Source organism: Synchiropus splendidus, chromosome 2 (assembly GCF_027744825.2).
Source record: "Synchiropus splendidus isolate RoL2022-P1 chromosome 2, RoL_Sspl_1.0, whole genome shotgun sequence".
NCBI classification, from domain to species: domain Eukaryota; kingdom Metazoa; phylum Chordata; class Actinopteri; order Syngnathiformes; family Callionymidae; genus Synchiropus; species Synchiropus splendidus.
In genome coordinates, this window is record NC_071335.1 from 14,076,207 (window position 1) to 14,101,184 (window position 24,978).

The 24,978-nt window shown below is 39.7% G+C and overlaps 1 protein-coding gene across 1 annotated transcript in view; it reads left to right on the plus strand.

Annotated features, from left to right (window-relative positions):
* LOC128753481 (protein kinase C alpha type-like) overlaps nucleotides 1-24,978 on the plus strand; it is a 91,572-nt gene that overhangs the window by 6,639 nt on the left and 59,955 nt on the right. Inside the window, exon 2 of the mRNA XM_053855220.1 lies at nucleotides 5-36. Within this exon, the coding sequence (XP_053711195.1) occupies nucleotides 5-36 (32 nt within the window). The remainder of the gene's footprint in view (nucleotides 1-4; nucleotides 37-24,978) is intronic.

A 24,978-nucleotide genomic window follows, 5' to 3' on the forward strand; every position in this document is an offset into this window, starting at 1 on the left:
GCAGGGGATTTGGAAAGCAAGGATTTCAGTGCCAAGGTAGGAGATCAACATGTGACAGTAACTGTACTGTTGTGTAGTCGCTGTGCTCTAATTTTCTTTACTATGTATTGTGTTGCACAACAGTTTGACAGGTAATGTCATGACAATGGCAATAAATGCTGTGAAAAAATGCAATCGATGAATGAAAATTTCGTTTGGTATTATTTAGCTAAAAACACATACATCTCTGGTCAGTGTTTTGAACGTGCTCCTTCATATTTAGAGGAACATTCTTGAACGCTAGTTCAACGACCAAACAGAAGGTGCCATTCAAATGCTGACATAGTTGAACTGTAGATTCAAGGACATAAAGCTTTATAACCTAAACTAATCTATAACTGATCAGCAGGTGCTCTCTCTGGACTTTTCTTCCTGTCTCTGTTGTGTAACTTGGAATAAACACTTTGTCATCCAAGCTGTTTGATCTGAATGGTTCACTGCATTCCTCCTGAGGGAGTGAAATACTTAACATCCTAATAGGCTGAAACATGTGCAGATGTAGATGACCTCTAGTGGGATGTTTTGGAGCAATAAAAGTCAGAAGATTTGTATAGACCACTTCCTTTGTGGCCAATGAAAAAGTGGTCTTATCCCTCATCTTTTCGTGCCAAGACGTTGTTTAATAAATAATGATGCCCTTATCCAAGACGACTTGTTTGAAGCCATTGTGAGTAAAAGACCTACGCGCTTTGTGATACCTGTCAAAGTGATTAATTATTCATCTTAAGCTCCTATAAAATGAAGGTTTGCTGCTCAAGCTGAGAGGCTGAGCCTTTCAGTACCATCATGAAAATGGCAAAGTGATATACTGTTGAGTGGCATTTCCGTAACAAGATTGACATTTAATTTTCATCCCCATACTTGTCCCCTTTCTATCAATAGCACAGAGTGTACCACAGACCAAGTGCAGGTTGACTACTGTAAGCTTAGAGGTGATGTATTAATTTGTATTTTTCGCAATAAATGCATAATGGGACAGCAGTGAAACATAAATTCGCTACAATGAAGTTCCCTTTAAACCCAGTCATGTCTTTTTTTAATGTGATCCCAACTCATCTGGGCTCTCATGTATTTCAGAGGAATGTTTGGGATTATTCTATAAAATGATGCAAAGTACTTTCAACCTTTTAACCTTTTGTGCTTCTAGTTCCCCATTGTCTGTGGATTAACCAGACCAGAGGTTTTATTTGAGAAGTAGCTTTGCTGCATTATGGATTTAGCAGTGCTCATGGAGAGATAACTTTTGCCATGTGCGATGAAAACTGATGTGTAATATCTACCTTAATTGTATTGTAATAAAAAAAGAACTTGAAACACAAGATGGAAGTGAGGACTACATCAACATTGTGTGTATAAACAAGCTTATCGGCCGTCACTTTCCTAGATTGTATCTGCAGAGTGAACAGTTTGGCAGTCGCACCGGACTCATGTTTCAAGACTTTGGCTTCCTTCAGCTGCGATGTTGGGTGTCACATCACACCTGATTTGTCATTCCGATTCACTAAGTTGCTTTCATGTAACCCATCTGATTTGAACACAACTGACAACAGATGACATATTTTTCTGTTGGTTGTGAATATTTATATGCTGCTTTAACTAGTCTATAAGTGGTGTCAGAGATGGGTTTGCCCAAGCCTCCAAATTAAATGTGCATGTTGATCACCATGTTTTTCTCCATGGGTTTTCTCCATTGTTTGCCCTCGAATTTCTTAAAGGCCTGGTAGTACCAAATGGAAAAACCCTAAACAGTGGCATTCTGATCAGATTATTATGGTTGCTATCTTTTATGCAGAAAAAACAGTGGAGGTCTTCTCCTAAAAACTGAACATTATATCAAGAACCCCTTACTTTTTGTCTTGACAACCACGCAACTTTTCACCCACTTCAGTTGGAGTCGTGTGCATCCCCTGTGGTACTGGGCCTCGCAGCAGGCAGGCAGCATTACACTACCAGTTGTTAACTAGACTGAAAATGACTTCTGGCACCTGAATGTCAGATAGAATGGAATTTACCATGAGACTGAAAATGATGTAATCTTGAATTGCCTTTTATTTCAATGTTTTCCATAGTGAATGTCAGTAAATATCATTCTGGTACTCTGGTAGAATGTTCTGGCAGCCAAGAGATCACGTCCCTCATTTTTGACCTATAAGAGGAATGTGTGATGTTTGAGTGAGTCACTCATAATGTCTTTTAAGAAAACTGAAAAACACATAAAGCATCAAATTATTTTAAGATTACCAGTCAAACAAGTGAACTATTATATCGAAACAAAGACAGTTCCGGCTATTGCTGGTTTCATTTGCTTTAACAAAATGTAGATGTATCTGGTCTGGGTTTTTTATATTCATTTTCACATGTGATTAGAATTTCTTGATGTGTGGGAAATACTTAGAAATACGTAGAGGGCGGATTGTTCATTTCCACCCAAGTCCTTTTAGTAATCTAGAATTGAGAAACAGGAAAAAAAGAAACATCCTTTTGATGGTTGATTAACTGTTTGCAGAGAACAACTTGCATTCATCCTGAGAAGGCCAGGCTGAGAAAATGTGAATTCTTTCTCCATGCTGTGCCCACTTCATAGACAAGAGCTTTGTGGGCTTTTTTGCAGTATTGTTTGTGTTGGCCTTTGAATATCCTCGTACGGATCCGCCACTATCTCAACCGTGTTTGCCTTTGTTGACATTCTATGGAAAGGCAAACTCCCAAAGTGTCCATGTGGACGGAACATTTCTCTTAAATGCCTACTACCCCTACCCCTGAAAGAGCCAGTCTCCCACTTAGCAAACTAATGTTGCGTACAGTTCATTAACAAGAAGTCTGCCAGAAACACAAATGGATGAGCTAAATGCCCAATTCAAAGTGACCCCCAAAGAAAAGAAAAGAAACAGTGATGCCCAGTATGAGTCAACTGAACTTGTTTTTTATGTTGAGGCACCAGCTGTTATTTATTATTTATTAAGTGCCAAAATTAACGTTCAGATGTGTTGCATTACTTTTTCCCATCAACCCGTTATTCCTATCAAAAACCATCAAGTGTCCTTTTGATACACTTTTTCCTGTAACATATATATTTTTTGAACAGATTATGGGGCTTTTGCTGTGTAGTTTTGGACCTGAAATCTTGTCTCTGTGATCAAAACGTTGGTCTGCGTAATAAAGTCTGAAGACCACCCTCCGGCTTGCGCTGATTTATTTATCACTGTTGTCTTTGTGTGCTGCCTTTGTTTTTATTCCAAGTCCCTTGTCTTCCCTTGCAAATGGGGTCAAATAAATAAATGCTTTGGTTCATAATGCCGAACGGACAAGGTGAGAGAAGTATTTCTGGGCTGGCAGCTGTCAGACAAGACGTGTGTTTTTCTTCTTCTTTTTTCTGCAGTTTTGCTTGTAGTTCACCACGCCGCAGATTCACCTCATTGACTATCATGAGGAAATGGATTTGGAATGTATAAGTGCCATCTAATGTTGGGTTTAAATGGGCCCCATTGACTTGATCCTCTAAGAACTTGTTTTTAAAACTGCATGATGCTGCTCAAAGGTGTAGTCTGAAAAATGCATCACCACTGTGCGACTTCTACTGAATACAAACGCAGCGGTGATCTTGTGGTAAACCCAGCCTTGCAAGACTTGATAGTTTATAGCGAGTCCCTATGGCAAATAATATTCTGTTTCCTGTTTGCACCATTCAGCCTGGATGTGCACTGAATTTTTTTCTGAAAACTGTGGCGAAAAATGAATGATACTTCTTCCCTCCATTGTGTTTTAGGAAATGTGCCTTTAATTTTTTCTATTTACGTGTGGGATGATGTACAATTGGTCAACTCTGAGCGCCCCCTAATGCCGTGTGAAAAGAATCTCCACAGCATTGCACACTGTGAATGGACACTCAGTGCTGCATTGTTGTTGAAGTGTCTGTGTTTATTTATTTATTTTAATACATTGTTTTATCATCACAACGATGAAAACGTTGTTTCGGATCTTAAGCAATTGTAGAAGGGGCTGTTCAAAAGTTATTTATTTTCAGTCGCTGATCTGTCCCTCGAGGGGATGCTCTGACATGCACTGCCATGGACATGCTATGAATTTGCTCTCTCTGTGGAGATTACGTAACCCAGTTTGTCTCTGGACAAACATGTTATACAAGTTCTGGACTGGATGGTGTTTCTAACATGTCACAGTTGACATGACACCTAAACGTGATTATGATTCTTATGTCCTCTGGTAATCCCTGATAAAATGTAAGATTGTCGCTTAAATAACTGCTCTGACAGCAATGGAACTATGATTTTATTATTCATTATTTTTATAATTTTTTTAATAAATCGGGATCTGAGATAAAATTGCTTAGTCATGCAAACACAGACTTTGTTTTGTGTCTGTTCCACAATTATATGACCACACCAAGGCTACGAAACTCACACTGGATATTGATACACTATCTAGGATAGAATACTCTTTTTTTTTAAATCCGGGATGACATTTAAAAAAACAATGTTTGACAGTCGCACATGATTTGACTGCTTAAAACTAGGTAAAAGTACTTGACGTGTGGAAGAAAGTGTACAGCACAGTGGATAGTGCTTTGGCCTTCGTGTAAACAGGGCGTGTGCTCGGATTCTGACGGAGATTTTTCACAGTGAACATGGTTTGTGAGGAGTTAGGATGCTTTCTTACTCATTGTTTACATTTCTTATGTGCACTCCAGTTTCTTCCCTTCGGCCTAAGCATACAGAGGTTAAATGAGAACCTATGTGATGCAAATAGTAGTAATAGTTGTTGCAATCTAGTTCAACTCTGCAGCTTTTCTGGTTCTCTTCGGTGTTCAAGTATTGTTTCTCAGTTTCGCTCTCAGCTACATGATAAATAAGGGCTTTGAAAGAGCTTGTGTGACAACACTGGCCACATTTTACGTTACACTTTTGTTTGTTGCTTGTCATTACATACTTAACCTTTATAAGAAGCAGCGATGTATGTGGTGCAAACTTTGCTGTCTTGCCATTGAAAACTTCTTGAATGATTAAAAAGGCAAACTCTCTTTCGTAGAACTGCTGAATGCTGCTATACTATTGCTGCAATCTGTTTCACAGTTTGATGTGAATCCTGGTCGGGGTAGTAGCAAGCAATCCCAGCAGGGATTTCTGTCCGTGTTCCAGCTGTTTCACTGATTACACTTTGAATTCATGTGGGCAGACGACGGCCCGAGTGAAGGCTGGGTTTAAAGTCATGTATTTTGTCTCGGTTTTTGTCTTGTATCTTGCCGTCTATATCAGAAAAAAAGGAATACACAAATGGGATTATGTTTATTCACTCACCTCCAAATCACAACTTCCAAATTCTGTGGTTGCGTTATTAATGTAACAAGGCAACCAGGTGCCTTATGATGAGGGAAATCATTTCGTTGTTACTCTCATTTCTGTTTCCCTATTTTTCAAAGTTGTTTCTCGCAGGAATATTCTTGAGACAAAACATTTATAGTACTTTCTGTTCTGGTGCAGATGTCATTAGTTCTATTCTCTCACAGAACCAATAAAGTTTGGGGTAGGTTTATTGAATTATCACACAAACCACTGTAAGGTATTCACTACTGCGCAGGACTATCATTGGGGCCCATTTAAAATGTTGAGAATTGGCCCTGGAACTGTGAACAGATGGCAGCTGCCTTGGAACAAGGATATGGAGATCAATAAATGTGGCTTTCAAAGCCGCTGGAATGTTCCAAGACACTTAAAGTGATTGCTTAAGAAGAAAACAGCTTATGCTAATTTCACAAAATTGGCCTGCTGTTCTCCCATGACAACAGTGGATGGGCTGGAGCGACTGTTTAGATTTTTGTTTCCTTCAAATAAATCACTTGTGGCTTAGTTTTTAGGAAAATTAACGTTTTGTGAAATGACAGTGAATTTACTATTGTAAACCATTTTTATTGGCACATTGAGGTGGTGGAAAATCCAAGTCAAGTCAATCCAAGTATAAATTATATACTCCAGCACAACTCCCTATTTCATTCAAATGGATGAAAAGTCAGCAATTTAAGCTGGAAATGTTCAGTCTGTGAAATAAAGTTTTGCGGTTGTGTTGAGGTAGAAGGTGGCATAACACAGTTTGCTACATGGTGTGACCAGTGTTTGTGTCGAGGTGCCCTTGAGCAAGACTGTCCTGTGTGTGTGTGTGTGTGTGTGTGTGTGTGTGTGTGTGTGTGTGTGTGTGTGTGTGTGTGTGTGTGTGTGTGTGTGTGTGTGTGTGTGTGTGTGTGTGTGTGTGTGTGTGTGTGTGTGTGTGTGTGTGGACTTACTTCGGTTTCTATAAAAGGGAATGTGTTCTTAGAGGAACTAACTTGGAGCCACTTTCTTTATTAATCATGGTCTATGAGAACAGTCTTATCTCTTCCCTTTTAATATGTTTGGTTCACATTTTTATGGTTCACATTTTTGTCAGCTGGATGCTGATCATGTTTTGATGTGAGGAGCAGTGTTGCATGTTACCAAATGGAAGCTTGACAGTCACTGTTGTTTGAATGAATTAGTCACAGAACTTGTTGTTCCATTTTTTGTGAATGGGGCCACCTGTTGCTGTGTTATTTGCTCTCTGGATTTAAGGAAGCTTACTAGGATTCATGGGAGTCATTTGAACAGCAACAATCCCTTCCTCCACTTCTGGATCAATTTACATCGACTGAATGGCAGCGTTTATATGTAGCAAGCAATTGTAGCTATACTGCGATTGACTGTTGAAGTGTTTTGTAACTTTCTGTTCCTCATCTTGGTTGATTTGGTTGATCAGTTTACCGGCTTGCCAGCATTTCATCACCAGCTGGTAATCTAGAGAAATCCCCAGAGGCCCAGATTCTACCGACCGTGGCTGTCCTCATTGATCGGTGGCAGTGGTTTATATGTCTGTGGATCCATAGTGACAGGATGGATCAAAATGACCTTTAATTAATATGATTCATCCAGTAATATTGAAAGGCTTGTGCAGACCTAAGAGAAGGGGGTCAATCAATGTGAGGGATATGTTGTCATTCCTTTATTAACAAGACCCAGGAGTCAGATTTGAAAAGAAAAAGAGACCATGCTATGCTACAATTGCGTGTTGGAAAGTGGAAATGGAAAGTGAATTCTTTGTTGAGAACGTTTAGATGGTCAAAAGCTTTGTGTATAAATGTCAACATACTGTACTTTTGTGTACTTACAGACTGAATGACCATCATATGTAAGTTCACAACTATTGTAACTCTCGTTTGGTTGACATGACGAATCAGACAAAACAGTGTATACATGAGGTAACAAGTGAGGAATCGGCTTGTAAAACAATGGCATGATTGATTGTGTTACTTCTGATCCATTGAACACACCAATATTGTCATTTAAGCCATATGCTATTCAATGGATGCAGTTTAAAAACGCTCCGTAAAATTCCTCTCCCTCTTACCCATCTTGGCTTCTTAGGAGAGAAGTAGAGGTGGGATTCCATTTAACAAAATATTCTTGTGCTTCTCTCTTGCAGGTGTTTAAATGTTTAGTCCATCGGCACAATCTCTTCTAGACTCTGTCATCGTGGATGCTTTGGTTCTGAGATGACATTGTATAATGTTGTGCACTAGGAATTGGTGCTCCAAATATGTTCCCCATGAAAGAAAGTTTGTATGCGATTAATCTGTTATTTAGACCAAGGGTGTAGGTGATATGTCAGAAAATACTTTGTGTTTAAAAAAAAAAGGTAACAATTTCAATTTTGCATATATTTTGACACTAGTTTGCAAATTTCTGCTACCACAGTTTGCTACCCTGGAAAACAATGCCAACTTTATCTGGCTTGTATTGAGTTAAGGTTTGCATGCAGTTACTGATTTACCAACTTTTGCCACATTTTAGTTTAGTTTTAGGAGTTACCAGACAGATCTTTAGCATTTATTATCTCTGTTTCATAAGGGTAATAATCCTTTTAAATGTTCACCTTTTAGAGCGCTTTTATTTGGAGCAACATTTCGTTTTAAGCCAACTATTAAACAATGGGGTGCATCTTGATTCTCCACCAGTGTCAATGAAGGCTTGCAGTGAAACATCATGTTCGCCCATAACTCTGTTAGCTCTGCATTGCAGACAGTCTTTGGCATCGCCGGTCAGACAGGGAAGTCATTCTGCCGTGACGGCGTGTGGACAATTAGGAGCACATCAGGTTTAAAAACAACTGTAAGTTGCGCTTCTGACCGGCTTGTTTGCTGCGGCTATGTGTATTATGTATTATGCTTTGAGTTGGTTATTACTTGAATAAACATACTTTATGCTAAGACGCTTACTTACTTACGTCTCTAATCCTGGCCGCACCACTTCACAGCACTTTTCTTTATGTCATTAAAACTGTGCCAGATTGCGCACATCTGGCCAGATAAAGTATTAAATTCTATAGGCTCCCCCGCATTGGTATGATGTTTGAAAGCTTATGTTATTCTTTATTGGCTATTTTGCAGTATTGCTCTGCTTCATTGCGACATCAAGTAGAGCTGGACACAGCGGCTGACCTACAAACCTAAATGCACATACATGTGGATGGGTTTTAAGTTGTTCTGCCACTGAGGCTGGAATGTAAACATCTGTTGTGGAAGGCACTCCATTGTGGCTTTAGCTGTGCATAGCACTTGGTTGGTTTGTTTAAACAAAGTTCATGGTGCAGCCTCTGCATGTATACCTGTGCAATAAATGACATAACAGACTTGATTCAAAGAGGATGTTTGTGGCTTGGTGACTTTGTGTCTCACAGTTAGTATGTTCTGTTAGATAGTTCTTTTAGACTTTATAAACTGTATTGTTGGCTGTAATGAGTGTGGACGATTGTTTTTTTTTTTTTAATTTCGATATGTATATTGTTCACTCTGTCACAGACCCAAAGACAACACTTAATTTGATAACTTCAGCTAATGGCTCAGCAAAGCAGATACAGCAATCTAGTCTCAGATTTCATAAGCATCCTAATCCTAAAAGAGAATCCGGTTGGCTAGGAAATTGATTAGACAAAAAAAACAAAACCCTCCCTTTGTCTGCTAAAATGCTTCTTGCGCTAATTGGAAGCACAGGAACAATCGTGGGGTGTTGACCGTGTGCCAACAAACCCCATTGATGAAAACCCTTTACGGAACATTTTCACAGGTCATCAAATTATCCTGGATTAAGTGATTTCACGCTCCGGCTTCTTTTCACTGGCTTGAATTGAGAAGCTCGTTGTGGAGATTTTGGGTGCTCAGAGTTCACAGACCTATTAAATGTACCAGAATAACCCAGGTGCGATTTGGAACGTGGAACAAATATTTCAATTTTGGGAGCGATCCCTGTTTGGATCCAGGTTTTTTTTTTTTAAGGCTACTTTGTCATTGGGAGATTGTGTTGGCGGTGGACTGAAGCTGCTCGGCCGAGGTTTTTTGAGTTGAAACTTGTTTTATTGACAAACATTATCCATGAATACAGCAGTATTTTATAATAAAGTCAGTCAGTCATTAAGTACAATAACAAATTAGAGGTCGTTCTAACAAAACAACACAGCAGCTAAAATAAAGTGTCCTGAGTTGTCTCTCTGGCTCCGCGTCTTATATGTTCGGCTCAGGTGCTGCAGTACTTGGTCCTCAACGACAGATTAAGGCGGGTTGGCTCATACCATAGAGTCCATGAGTTTCATCGTTGTAGCTTTGCTCACTCCTCATTAGAACCACAGCACTGCAGACGGTCTGAAACGCTCTGAAACGCAATCATTGCGCAATAAATGAACTAGGTGTTTTGTACGTTTTTTTGTCACAGCAGTACAGGGTACTACTTACAAACCAGCGTGGCGCACCACCACCGTTTCAAAAATATCCTGATGGGGAAGAAAATGTAGTAAAGTTAGTTAAACAAAAAATACAATGTGTGTACCTGAACTTTGGATAAACTGCTTCGAACAAACTTACAAAAACAAACAAAAAAATGAAATAAAGTTCATGGTGCCTCATTTGGATAGCGTTTTAGATTGCATGTCTGGATTACACTTTGTGGGATTAGTGTGGGCTGTTTAAAAGAGCTGCCTTTTATGTCTAACTTTTTCATTTTTTAGTTGAAAAAGCAAAGTTTTCCTTTTTTCACACATTCGAGTGCACTTTTAAATTGATCTACTTAAACACCATTAATCATAAGGGGACTCTTTTTTTACTTACTTATCATATGTCACTTAAAAGCAAAATATTAATTATCTCAAACATTTTAGCACACTTCTTTAACGTTTTAGTACCACAGCTTTCTTTTGTCATGTCTGATCCTGAAGTCACCATTGGAGCTAAAACTGTAGCTCTTGATCTTGTTTCAAAAACATGAGTTATTACAGTACATTATTAGTTTACACATTATAGGTGTTTGAATCTTTATCATGCCTCAGTGGTTCATGCCAAGACTGAATGTTGTTTCATTATATATGACATTCTTTCATCTTTTACTGCTTACTTATGACTAACTTATTCCCTAATGGGGAATGGACATAGTTGGTTGCTGGAGTGTATTCTGAAGATGTATTCCCCCAAATAAAGATAATGAATTTGGTATGTGGGTCATGAGTGGAGTGGAAATGTCATCAAACAATTGGTGGTCATTCAGAAGAAGCACTGTCGACTACGTTTTGCCAACTTCCCAGGAACATAGTTGATAGAAATGGCTTTGCTCTGGACTGAATATAAGTTTCTTTGACAGCTCACTGTAACATAAATGGCGTGTTCAATTCTATTGGTGAAGATTCTAGTTGGTTTTGTTTGTTCCATTTAACTGGAATGTAATGTAAAGTTCAGTGTCATATGACGTGTATTGATGAAGGGGATATACACTGACTGGTCGCCTTTACCTTTGGCTGCTGCCTACAGTAGCAGTGGCATACATTTCTGCATCTATTTTCAGTGTTGCATTTGTACCAAGATATCGTATTGATGAAGGGAGAGTCTGACGACATTGCAAAGCCTTCTTCAACACATCCCCAAAATTCTCAATAGGATTAAGATGTGGACTCTCTGAGGGCCATCCAAGAGTGAAAATGATGCCTCATGATGCCTCTTTCAACAACTTGGGCCTGATGAATCGTGTCACAGCCATCTAAGAGTGTTGCTGTGCCATCATGGAAGAAATAAAATCCACTGGTGGAATTAACTGGTCCGTTGTATTCATGTTGCTGATTTCCGGATACATGATGTTGCTGGAGCTTCATCCTAACACAGAAGGAGACTTGTTGCCTGTTTGATTCGTTCAATCCGGGTGGCAACTTTTTCTTTTGTTCTGTAGCAAAATAAAGGGTCAACACACCAATAGATTAGAATAAAGTGATGACCAAAAGAGTTTCTCGTGATGACGTACCTGTGCACTTTCTGTCAACCACGAATGCAACTAAAAGGAGACGACGGGGAAGACCTAGCGCCAGATGGCGATGATACATCTCTGGCTCTAAAGTGGTCAGCTGAAGGTCAGTTTGGGAATCCCTGATGGAACGGTACTTCCCTGTGACCCTGCAGCAGATTAGTGGGTTGACATAACTGTTTAATATTGTAAAAACATCTGACTTTGCACGTTAGCGGCAGAGGCTACAAATCATTTACTTGATGTCCCTCTTTAATCCAATGACCTGAACAGACATTGTGATTGTTTATCACAGCAGATACTTTCAATATATTCTAAAGGACACGTAACAAATAAGGTGCTCTTGCCAAGGTAGACCCCACTTCGGGGAGGGATAAGCACGCTATTAATACAGCGAGTACCGGGTTAATCCACGAAGAGGCACAGCTCTGGACATTACCAAGGATTAGCGAGGGATATTACGGCCTGAATCCATTAGAAGTGAATTAAATCAGTCCATGATGGTTCGCCAACTTACAGAGGCTCTGTAATCTGAGTTTAATTGCCAAGAGTTTTGTTCTTTTAATGGAATTAACTAATGGAAGAACCCTTCAAGGGCTGGTACCGGATGTAAAATTGCAGAAAATGGAAGTGATAAGTGCAGATGCAGAACACTGGGCTTCAGAAGCAACAGTAACACAGTTAAGTGATTTTTTTTTCACACATTCAAGTACACATTTAAATTGATGTACTAAAATGCCATTAATCATAAGGCGACTCTTTTTTTTACTTACCCGTCAGGTGTCATTTAAAAACAAAATATGAGTTATTTCAAACCTTTTAACACACTTTTTTTCACGTTGTAATACCACAGCTTTCTTTTGTCGTGCCTGATCCTGATGTCACCATTGGAACAAAACAACACAGCAGCTAAAATAACGTGTCCTAAAACTGTAGTTTTGTTTCAAAAACATGAGTTATTACAGTAAGATTATTACTTTATACAGTATACATGTTTGAATCCTCATCATGCCTCAGTGGTTCATGCCAAGTGTCGGAACGTTCTTTCATCTTTTACTGCTTACTTATGACTTACTTATTCCCTAATGGGGTTTGTGGTGACCAGGATCCCAGGTATTGGGCAGAGAGATGGGGGACGCCGACCTTTTGCAACCTTCTTTCTGAGTGGCGAGGGCGCTAGCCACTTCCCCACAGTGCAGCCCTTTTCAGACCCTTGTGCTGATAATTCCCAAAGCTATTTTAGATAAAGAAAAAGAGCTTTTTAGTCTTGTTTACCTGACGTTTGCTGTCTACACCTTGTACCCTCAAGCGGACAGTTGTCATGATACTGTAGTGATTGTCTTGTGATGTTAAGTTTTGTCATGTAATGTCATGTAAAGTGTTTGAATTCCTCATCTGATATAGAACATGGAGCCACGAGAATGTTGGAGGCACCAGGAAAGGGAGGATGCAGAGCTTGAGGTGGAGGAGGCTGACTAGCTGTGGTGAAGTCTGATGGGAAATGCTAAAAGAATGCCGCTGGGCTGAAAAGGAAATTACCTTCATATTGATCAGGTTTTAATTGAATCATGAGGCAGTCAATACAAGTCTAGTTGTCAGCATTCATCATGGATGCTTGGAGAACTGGACAGAATTAGGCTGTAGTTTAAACACAGGCTTTTTGTTGTAGAATACTTCCAGGAGAAAAGTTATTCCTGGCTAGATGTTAGATAACAAGGACACCTCTTGCATTGATTTTCCTTCCTTTTGGTTTGCAATTGACAAACCACTACACACTACAGTTTCCTAGCAAAAGCATGGCTTATGAAAACCTTTGCTTCGGTTTAAACCTCATTTTAGCTGCTGCATTTCACATGGCTTTGTTCAATTGTAACCGAGAGAATTATCCTCAGAGACTGCATAAGGACTTGGTCCTCTCTTTTTTTTTTACGCACGTGGCCCATTAAGTAGCTTTGATATTGTTCCTCTTCTCACTTCTCTCCAACTGACTTTGAAAATTTTGGATTTAAAAAAACTCATCTTCACAATTTTTGTAGATTAACATTAATGTGCCAAACCTGAATTAGAATTTATGGATTGTTTGTTTTGAATTTATTTTTACCTGCTCTGTAAGCACTGTGTAGTGCTCAGATATTTATAGCAGTTTTAACTTTAATTTTCCTCGACCTTCATCCCAGAAATCATATCACTCGAATGGTTTTGGTGGTAGATACACACTAATTTTTCCAAAACTTTTGTAAGGAACTGCAGAACTATGACTTTATTAAAACCATGCAGTATGTATTTGTTTTGTAGCCTTTATAATTATGGTTTTTAAAATACAAAAGAAACTAAATCCCGGTCACATAAAAGGGTAAACACAAAAATGGATTAAAGTGTGCTTTCAAGGAGATTTAAATGCACAGTCGTCTCTATTCCCAAACTTCCCAAACCCATTTAAATAGGATTTTAGATTTTATTGTTCTGATAAATGTTTTGTTTCAGTGCACAAATAATCCAGTGAACAGACCGAGTGCTTCATAATCCACGGTAGAAGCAATGGTGTCTCAGTTGGTCTAATCTGATATATATTGCAAATATTTCAAAACAGTGCTTTTCTGTCAGTGGAATTGTAGTGTGTCGATGTTTAAGCCGCAGAAACAGGATTATCATTTACATCAGCTCATTGTCTGAGGATGTGGAAATGGCTGTGGACATGGGCAGATGTGTTTTGTTTTGCACTCATCTCGGTATGTGAAGGAAGGATGAAAACAGGTGGTGAGTGTGTGTGTGTGTTGAGAACCACACACGGTGCTGCACAGATTTGTATGAAGCTGTGAAGTAGGAATAATACAGTAGTAATTTTTTAAATCTACTGTTCTATGTTCTTTTATTTCTCAATATTAATTCTGTATGTTAATTTAATTTACTTTAGATGTCTTTGCGAATTTTTACAATAATTTTACAATTTTAGTTTTACCTTTTTACTTTTTTCTTATCCATCGGTCATAGAGAATGAGAGTTGTTCTATTACATACAGAAATAATACACATTATATATCATGATCTATTGGAAAAAAAAACAAAAAAACAAGGCAAATATATTTTTAATTCCACTTCTTGCCCCTCATTTTAGTGATTCATTGTGAATAAAGTGAACTTGTTATTTATTATTTTATTTTATTATTTATTATTTTACATAATGTTTCAAACAACCAAACCACTCCATTCCATTCCTGAATCTTAGCTTTACAAGGAACTAATCAGTCCATGTGAACAAACCAATAGTTAATTGTCTTATTCATAGAGCAATGCTTGCAGTATTCCGCAGTAAAAGAAGGAAACTCCAGACTGGTCTCAACTGTTGGGCAGTTATTCTAAGGTCGTCCTTTGTGCTCAGCAGGTTTTATTACTGGTTTCTCCGCATTGAGAGGAGTCAGTTGAGGTGGTTCAGGCATCTCATGACCTCCTTTTGGAGGTGTGTCAGGCAGCTGGGAGGGGACTGAGGGGTCGACCCAGGACCATTATATCTCTGCACTGGCCTGGGAGTGTCTCAGGATCCCCCGGAGCTGGTGGATGTTGCCCGATGGACACCGTTCAGTAATGCAGTAGCTTGTTCATGCATGTGTGTGAGTGTATGAGTGCTTAATCCCACAACCTCATTGTATCTGCACTATTCTGTAAAAGCTGGAGAGCAAACACAATGCTTAAATGTGTTTTTCAAACCTTCTACAAATGGTCGACTCCACTTTAATCTGTCTGCTGTCTGAAAGGCTGTTGCATGTTTTAACAGCACATCTGGACACTGGACTCTGATTGCCTCCGTGGCAAGGGGTGCTGTTGTGACCGGCGCTGTGACAGGATGTAAACGTCTATTTGTGAAAAAATAACTTTTTAGAAAGACAAACTTCTGAGTCAAATAATCGTTAACAGAGATGATGATTAATAAAAAAAATGTTCATCTTCTTTTATATATTTATGCAAGATAAGAGTGCAGTTGTATCAGCTGTGTATCTGTTTTCAAACAAAATACATATACATACACATACATGGACTCAGAGAGTGGAATAAAAAAAGTTGTTCATCTCCCAAAACAAGACTCTCACTGAGAAAATCTAGTGCCCCTGTTACCTTTCTCTCTGAGGGACCGATGGAATGCCTCTCTAAACACACATGAGGATTCAATTTCCTCTTTGCTTATGATATCAAGTCTTTCCTTACCAAGCAAAACATCTCTCTTATTTCCGCAGGAATTTTAAGGCTATTTTTATGCATTTCATGTTGAATATTTGTAGTCCACTTTTAAACCACTGCATTCTGTGGAGTCTACCGTGTTAGAACAAGGTCTGGGGCTTTCATCGACTGTTTTTCAGTTTGCTTTAAACGTAGTCATGTATGAGTTAGAGGCATGTCTTGCCTTAGATTGACACCACTCCGACATCCTTATGCCAGTGTGGTGATTCCACCATCTGGTGCTGGGTCAGGACTGTTGCCTAAAACCAGTTGATGGTTTGGCACTACCCAAAAGCGATGGTGTGAGTAGGTGTGAAAATAGATCTGATTTGTGATGGAAACACAAGTGATGGTTCACACTGGTATTATAGACTGTTGAGTATAGACTGTTGACTGAGTATAGACTGTTTTCTTTGGTTCAAGCAACAGTGAATCCTGTTTGTTTTTCCCTACAATTCATAATCTCAGTCTATAAAAAACAGAACATCAACTGCACCCTATTGGCTCATTAACCTTTAACTGCCGGCTCCAATGGTTAAAAACACATTTTCAAACCTTTCATAAAGCCCTCACAAATTGAATGTTAATTATAGACATGCTTGTATAATTGCTTCAAGCCCAAATGCAGTTTGGTCCCTCGGTTGATTGGAGTCTGCCTTGACAATATTGAAGATCAATTTCTGTCAGCTTGTTACACGCTCAGGTCAAAAGATGTCACTGCTGCAATGAATTATACAGAGTGTCACCATCATTACGGAGTCCCATACTGTGTTTACATCGGATTGACATTTTCGTTAAACCCACGTCTGGAATAACAGTGCTATTACATTATATTAATATAACTTTGACATGCCACTTGTGTAGCGACTTATGAATTACTTTTTAGGCTGAATTCTGAAGACTGAAACTGTGTCGTGAAGCCATATCTTCAATGAACAGTCTGATTTAATTATTTGGATCTTTATACAAGAATCCCACCCGGACAGGAAGTCATGAGTTGTTACCATCTCCGAAACACGAGGAATGTGGTAGAGATCATATTGTGGAATTAGACAGATTTTTAATGCAATTTCCATAGAATGTGCTTTAGTTTTATATCACATTCCCATGAGAACAGCAGAGCAATAAAAGGAAATCGGGACGGCTGCACACCTCCGGAGGACGTGCTGTTATGATTTGTGGGTAATTGCCGTTGAATGTCGGGAGGAATTATTGGCTTGCTGCGCAGGGCTGCGTGTCATTACTTGAAGATGATTTAAAAAGAATCAGGCTTGCACGATGATGTGATGTTTTACTACAGTGCCTTTTAACCCGGTTCTTGTCGTGTCATTGGTGTTGACATGCCTGAGGCTCTTGAGTGTGTAAATGTAGCAGCCCTGGAAAACAATTGCTGTGGTATAGAATGACGTGTCTCGCTGGTGTATTCAAGACATGCGTGTTGTCGGTGTAAAAGTTAACTGTAAAGAGATGACGTAAGTGCACTGGTGCTACTGTCAGACTTTATAAGTGGAAGGACAGAAACATCCAAGAGACAATGCAAGGAGCGGTCGTTGAGTGCAAGGCTGCCAGTCAGTGTTGACAAGACATGCGAGTTCTTATTCAGTCTCATGTTTGGAGATTCAGTGTATTTCCCTCAAGCATTTATGCATCTTTCGAAGGGGTAAATAGACATTTATGCAATTAGACCAGACAATTTTGAATGGGATGAAGACTCCCACTGTGCCTTTTTCCTTTGTGTCTTTTTTCAGATGTTTGCCAAATTGACCTTGTAATTCAAGATGACAATAGTTAGCCACAAATTTCCCTCTCATTTTAAAACTTTGACTGCTCTCTTTCTATGAATGAAATGAAATTAGGCACCAAAGTCTTGCATCTATTTTTACTTGCTGGCATCTATCTTAAATTCGCTGTGTTTACATGTAGTGCTCAGCATCAACACTAGAACCGAAATGTATTTTTCTTTTGTTTATCTAGCTAGCTACAAACGTTCTTCATTTGGAGTGTCCCTGTGGAAAATCTTTTTCAAGATGGATGAAGTTCATGAGGTCAAATGTGAGGTGGTGACCCGTTGGGCTTGTCCTTCATAAAACCATATAAAATAAACACATTTTAAGTTTTAAGTTTAGCTGAATCACAGTCGGTGACAAGAGTGGCTGGTGTGAAAAAAGCATTTCACAAAGACGTGACCTCCGTTACACACTACATGTGCCGCTGATTAAGGAAGGAGTTGGGGAAACGAGAAACGTGGGTTTGTCTAACAGGAAACATTTTTGACCTTGTTAAAAATACTTAAATATGACTTAGCATTTGTTGCCTCTCATGTCACATCACATTTGGTCTATATATATTTTCTTTTCTAGCTGACTCAATAGATGAATGATGGCTTCTATTGATCCACCGATTTTGTACCCAGTGAAGATCCGGCACTTGAGTGTGTGTTTCCACTGTGGCACTGTTACTGACGCAGTGTAATATTACATTAACCTAGAGTTTACTCGGGTGGTCGACGGAATAGTCGTTGTCACTTGAGGTTTATCAAGCAACATATTTTAATGTACTTCCATTCAATGTCAATACTCTCACCAAGCTCATCTTGTGCCTTAGAATGGTTCCTAAAGCCCCCATTTATTGACCTGCACCTCAGTCATAGAAAAAAAGTCAAAGAAAAGGTGAGTGAATGGAGAAAGAAGAGGCAGTATCATTGTACCTATACATCTGACGCCTCCCCCCAGGCCTTTTAATCTGAACAAAGAATGTCTTCAGCATTGTGAGTTCTTTCACGCTGACTCTCCTTGGAGGAATGAACTTTGCTCTGGGATGTGGCTGGCTGAAGATAAAATGTGGCTGTAAACTATGTGATGAAGTGGGGACAGGAAAGTTCAATGTTCAGTGAGTAATGGAAGTGGTTTGTGCACTTCCTTATAAGGGGTGAGACAAAACAGTGCATTCGTATAATAGTCTCTGACTCATAAGATTTATTGATTTTATTAGCCTAATATTGACATTTTTCACTCCACCACCCGTTTTTTTTTTTTTATTATGGCTTTGATCACAGAAGACCTGTGAACCACTTATGATTATTCACTATTTGTACAAACCAAAGCCATTAGCATTTTCCAAATGATAAGCAACAGAGTGAGATTTACTCTTGTGATAAAAAAATAGTATTTTTTTATTGTCATCAAACATTCCATTCCACATCACAGTTCCGGTCACATCACCTTTCAGGCCATAAAAATCGCTGCAGTGAACGAACGACGCCGATGGTTGCTACTTGTCCCTAGCTTTTTTTTAAGCCGCTTCACCCATTTTTCATGATGCTCAACAGCTTTTGTGGACACCAGGCTTGCACCCAGCCACCACATAACAGTTTGGCCATAACCTGCACTGAATGGATGGACTCTTATGATGTCATCGAGGCACGTTTCCGGTTCTCACTTAGTGCAACACTGTGCTGAATTTTAATACAATTATACCCTATTTAGTGTTCAATTTCAACATGATGATTTAAGATCATTTCATGCTGCATACAGTATTCATGCTTAGTTCCACAGTCTTGTAGGTGACCTAGAAAAGACTGGTGTTGTGTTATCAGCAACTCCACTTACTAAACACATCTCAAGACAGTTAACATTAACGGTACCAGTAATGCATGACAATACGATGACGTTCATAAAAATAATCTACAAAAGTAGCTGAGGATTGGTAGCAGTATAAACAGTTAACACATGAGCCAAGTTTCATAAAATAAATTAGCTTCCAACATGATGAAGCCAGCAACCTTAATAAACAAACAACCTCTATAAATGATGGTTGACCCTCATCTTTTCTGCAGTTCTCATTTTTAACGTTGCTGTTGAGGACAGCTTTGTTCTGATCGGGCTTGTTCTTTTCGCATCTGTGTTTTGCCGTCTCCTGAAGCAGCAGTAGGGACAAGCCATTTATAGCACTGAAAAAGCGTCGGTTGCTTTCATTTCATATCTTATTTTCTTTTTATTTCCTCTTCAATATTTGTGTTTGAGCTGGGAAACTGCCCAGTGAGTGTGTCGCTGTTGCTTTTTGGCCATTTTATTTATGTGGAACAGCTCAGTGGACAGTTTTCGCCATGTCTATCCTAAGAAGTTTCCGCCATTGCCCGTGTGTTTAACAGCTCATGTGACTAGCTGTGGCGGCAAGGAGCTCTCATAATATTGCATGAGGTCAATTTTGTCAGTAATCCCTGTTGATGCTGGATGCTGATGTCAAAACCTAACTTAAAACTTAAATACTCCTAGGGATATCCCCGAGTGGGCATACGGCATATACCTCCATATCATGTGGACTACTCCACTGGGGAAGTTGTCTGTAGAACTGTGTAGGTTCTGTTACACTGTAGTTGTATCTAGTGAGTTCCACTACTTGATTGCTCTGTCATTTATTCCCTCCTAAACTCTTGGGTAGTGTTAAGTGCTTATTTCAATAATTATCCGTTGGTCATATTTGAGATGTTGTTTTGCATTGTATGTTGTTCACGCATTCTTTTATGTAAATGAATAGAAATACAGAAATAATCGTCATCATCATTTTGGCAATAATTGTGCTTTGGCTTATTGTAAATATTTACACAAACTCCCACTGCCTTTCATACATGAGCGTGCGATCATTGCGAACAATATGGGTATCGTTGGCTATACCGCAGAGAAAACTGTTGAGGAACACCTTCTCCACTCAGGAACCAGTCACAAACACATTTTTAATATTTGAAGGAAACGTTTACTGTTTCGAACAAGAGTTTCACAGTTGCAATTTAAACAAATATCTTGAATAGATGCGTGTGGATCACAGAGACACTCCTAATCTTTTACAGATATTCAGAGGTAGTTAAAATGTGTTTTGAATGAGTTGGGGCATTCTAGTCAATGACTAAAAATAAAGACATCTTCTGACTGCCCATTCTTGTTGTCTACCTCTGTGAAAGCACTGGAAGGATGTTCCAGCACTCTTTGCCAAGACTGATCACTTTTGCCAAATTAAGTTCTAACAAAAAAAAGTCAGACATTTCCAGCAGGAGATGAGGCACCAAAAATAAATGGGCATGAAGTCGTGCGGGAGGCTGCATGAACCATGGTGACCTGATTTCTGCAGCAAGATGAGGTGACTGCCAACATGAGGTCATCTATCACTTTCTCACAGAGCACTAATTTTAGCTTCATGCCCCTTATCTCTCATCACCCCATCTCATTGCTCCTCCGTCGCTTTGCTGGAACCTGCAGCTGCTACGCTTTGTGTCAACTGTGACTGGCTTGTGGCTACAAGTTTGACACATTTAACATCACTATGTGTGTTTGTGCGTCTGCGTGTGAACATCTTGTGCGTGTGTGTGTGTGTTAAGCTGCCAATAAGTTCTCTTGTAAAGTGTAACCTCATGGATGACAGAAATGCAAGTGAGACTGCTTATTTAGAGTTGGTTCGACTTTGACTTTTATTTTATTATGTCTGTACATATTTGTATTAATGTCTGAACTGACGTTTGACATGATTTCAGTGGTTATGATTTAGTAGATTTGTTGATCATGGTCTCAGGATGTTGCTGACCATCCGTCACCACTCTACAGAGAGCTCTCGAGCTCCTATGTGAGAACACCCAGTGCTCACAACATAACTGGGACATAATCGCTGTGACGTGTGCTGGGTCTGCCCTGGGGCCTCCGCTCACCAGAGAGAGCTCCCCCCTACCCCCGGCACCCTGCGGAGACGACTCATTCTGACACCTTCAAATGCAATGCTTCATTATTGAGTTAAGCTGAACATATAGCAGCTGTGTAGAAAGCATGCTTTCAGAGTTTTTCAGTTGTGCAAGGCTGACTGTCGTTCAGTAGCAATGTGGATTTCACTGTTTTATTGCCAACCACTTATCTTGTCAATATGTCAGCTGCTCTGAAGATGAAGATGCCCATTTCCTGTCTGCTAATCAGTCATTGCGTCCTGTGCACCAATTCCTCCCTTCCTGTTCTCCTGTTATTGGCTGGCGATTTCGAAGACAGGAAGTCTCTCACTGCTCAGTTACAGCTGCTTAAGTTCGCCCTCGAAGAAGATGATAGCCGGAGACCGATGGAATGAAAGGAAGGTCGAGTGCTCACAAACAAACACACACACTTGGCTGTTTCCATGTAGCCATTATGTAGTTTCCCCTTGTATTTCATTGATGAGAAGTGTGCACTTATTTTACAATTTTTACTATTTGGTCAAATTCAGATGGCTCACTTAATAGTCTGGAACAGCAGTGAAGAAGCATGGATCTTGTGGTATTGGCTCCTGGACACCTGCTGTCTTATATTGCCTTTTAGCTTTGCAACACTGTCAGAGGATGTGGTCGATGTGGGCTGCGCGTTATTCGTCTGCCTCTTCACTTCTCTTCTCTCTGCTGCAATTGTGGCCGAATGCAATTTCTCAAAACCACAAGTAACTGTCAGAGCTCTTGCAGCGTTCGCGCTAGTCTCACATTTGTGTGTGGCGTTGAGGGATGATATTCTCAGTTGGTTGTGCTTTGTTTGCTTGCCCGGAAAAGATCCTGTTAGGGCAGAGGAAGAAATGGGAAATGAAGACGTGAGCAAGGCTGGGTTATGTAAGTGACTGTGGTGATATCTTGGAGCGCAGCCAGGTCCGAAGCTCCCAACACATTCACACGCTCCCACTCACACAACCCCACGCGCTGGCCAGCAATGTCCCGTCTGACTGCAGACGGTGACAACCACATCAAGCAGCTTCTCCTGCCATTTGGCCACATCTGCGTCTGGTAATAAGTTTCAGACTTAAAGATGTCTTTGTTGTTCCATGGCACAACCAAATGTAATCCTACTGTTGTTACGGCCAAGGTTATACTAGGCCTAAAGAAGGAGAACATGATAATGATCACCAGGGAGCACTATCACTTTGAAACAACCCTGATGGTGATAGCAGCACAGTGCTCGTGAACCTCTTAGGAATGAGGTGACTCAATAACAGTTGAGAGGACCTGGTGTTGTCGCCAGACAAACAAATCGAGTCAAGTTCATGAGGAAGGAAGTCCACCACTGAAACTTTGTAGGATGCTATCTGCAATAATCAATGTCCTGGCTGTTTTGGTTGAGGCCAGGGGGGAAAAAAACGGTTGTGGAAGAATGTAATTTTATTTAAACATTTTTCTAGAGGGGTCAAAAATTGTTTTTCAGTAGTCCTCAGAGTCAATGGCTATGGCTGTTGCTGGCATCAACCAGGCCAGCAAGTTAGCATGGTTCTTTTCATTCTTTGAGTCATTAAGTTTAGATGTTACCATTCTCAGCAAGGCAAAACCGTTAACTACATTACATGAAAAACATTCATCTAAATAACAGGGGCTGCATACTTGTGTACCTGCTCAGTATGTACAAAAGTAGGAGTGTATATGCACAGTGGTTGCTCAAACAGACAAACATGGTGTACGCCTCAGTGTTTGGTTGACGTAATACAAATGTTTGCATATTTGAAAGTACATTTTGCTCTTTTGTACTTAGTATTGTTTTTCTGTATTTCGGATTTTTCCATTATTTTTAATAATGTGGCTTTATGTCTCCACTTTCTTTGGGTTTCTTTAAAACTGTTCTTTTAATTTTTTTTTTTTTTTTACAAGTTAAGTTCCTTTTTGTCCATCATTGTTGACAGTAGTTACTTCCATCTCTGTCCTGAGAAGGGTGAGATATTTAAACACGAAATGAAGGACTGCTGAGATCAACTGGATCAAGTGTAATTCAGCAGCTAAAAACATGTGTTTATCTGCCATATCTGTTTGACTTGAGCAAAGAACAAGCAGTCCTGCCTCCTTGATCATCTCATATTGTACAGTCATTGAATTCACATTTATCATGTTGGCACAAATGCAAACGTGTTTTTCTTTCACAAGGCGACCACTTATTCCAAGCGAGGAATAAAGAAAGCAATCACAACAGTTTTTGTGTTTTCTTCCTCCAGCCACAGTCAGGGGTCTCCTTGCTTATATCTCCTGCTGCGCTGCTGATGGTGAAATGTTCTTGATAATGACTTGCTTTTTCAACTGCCATGTTCACCACAATTGCAATAACTGATGTTATAATAGTGTTCGAGAAATAGAAATAGAGCCATGTTAAAGTCCAATTTACGCCACATACGTCTGCGTAACTGTGACTGCTGCTGAACCAGCGATCTGCCATGATCCCCGAAAACTAACCTCACTCTATCAAGTGCTTGTTCTTTAAGTAGCGCATAAAATGTGTTGTATTCAAGCCTTTTAACATGCTTCCCTGATAGGTAATTTTTTTATTACATTTTTGGATGCATGCTTCACAGACCGGTAAAAGTTGTGTGTGTCTTGCCTACGAGCGGTCCGTGTGGAGGGGACAATATACAACACTTGGAGCTTCTAAAGACTGCAGGCTGTCACAGGTGATCGGTTTTTGTGATCAACCATAAAAGGAGTGATTGACATATAACCATCACATACTGTACATCATGATCAGAGACCGGTCGATCGGAACATCACAATGTTGGAGACCAAAAGGTTTTATGGGTTACAGGTTGGATAATTTATAACCACCACAAGTTAATTTGCACAGTAAGACAGCATTTTTTATAGAAATACAATCCTGCATGTTGTGTCCTACAATGTACATAATGTACCTGAACTGTAGTCATAATGCACAGCAACCTTGTGGGGCCCCTCTTTATTTTCTTCTTGCGTCACATTATTCTGCTATGGTAATATTTCAAACACAAGGTCTCCTCATTCAAACCTCATTGTCCAATATAATTGGGCCGCTGAGAGCACTGGGAAGGTGCTTTTAGAATGTCTTCTCCTGCATTGTTCATTTTACTGTCTGATCGCTAAATTGTTGGTTGTGGGTCCAATTTCAGCCTCAAGACACTGTCGGGAAGATGTGCTAAAGTGCACGGAGGTTACTTCTGCTCTGACAGGCTGTGCCTGGCTAATGCAGGAGGAGGTTGTCTGAACCTCGCATTCAGAATAAAAGGGATTTTGCGGGGTATTTTCTTATGACTGTTTTTTAAGCGCAACCTTTAAAATGTGTGCTTTGTGCATCAGTTTCTAGAGGGGCATAGCTTTGTGGTATTGTGTGTAAAAAGTCGGCCATTTAAGACGGCTTTAAATGTCACAACATTGAGGATGAAAATGGACCTTGAATGGCATAAAAAAAAATCTGCTTTCTAAAGACTTCCATCACCTTCTAGGAAAGCAAATCATTGTGCTGGGCTGCAGTGAAAGATTTCTTTCACGGATTTTAGAGTTGACTTAGTCAAAGTAATAAGGTTTCAAAATGTAACATATTCTTCAAGCTGTAGATGCACACACTTCACACCAATAAGAGACAGGGATTTATTGCCATGAA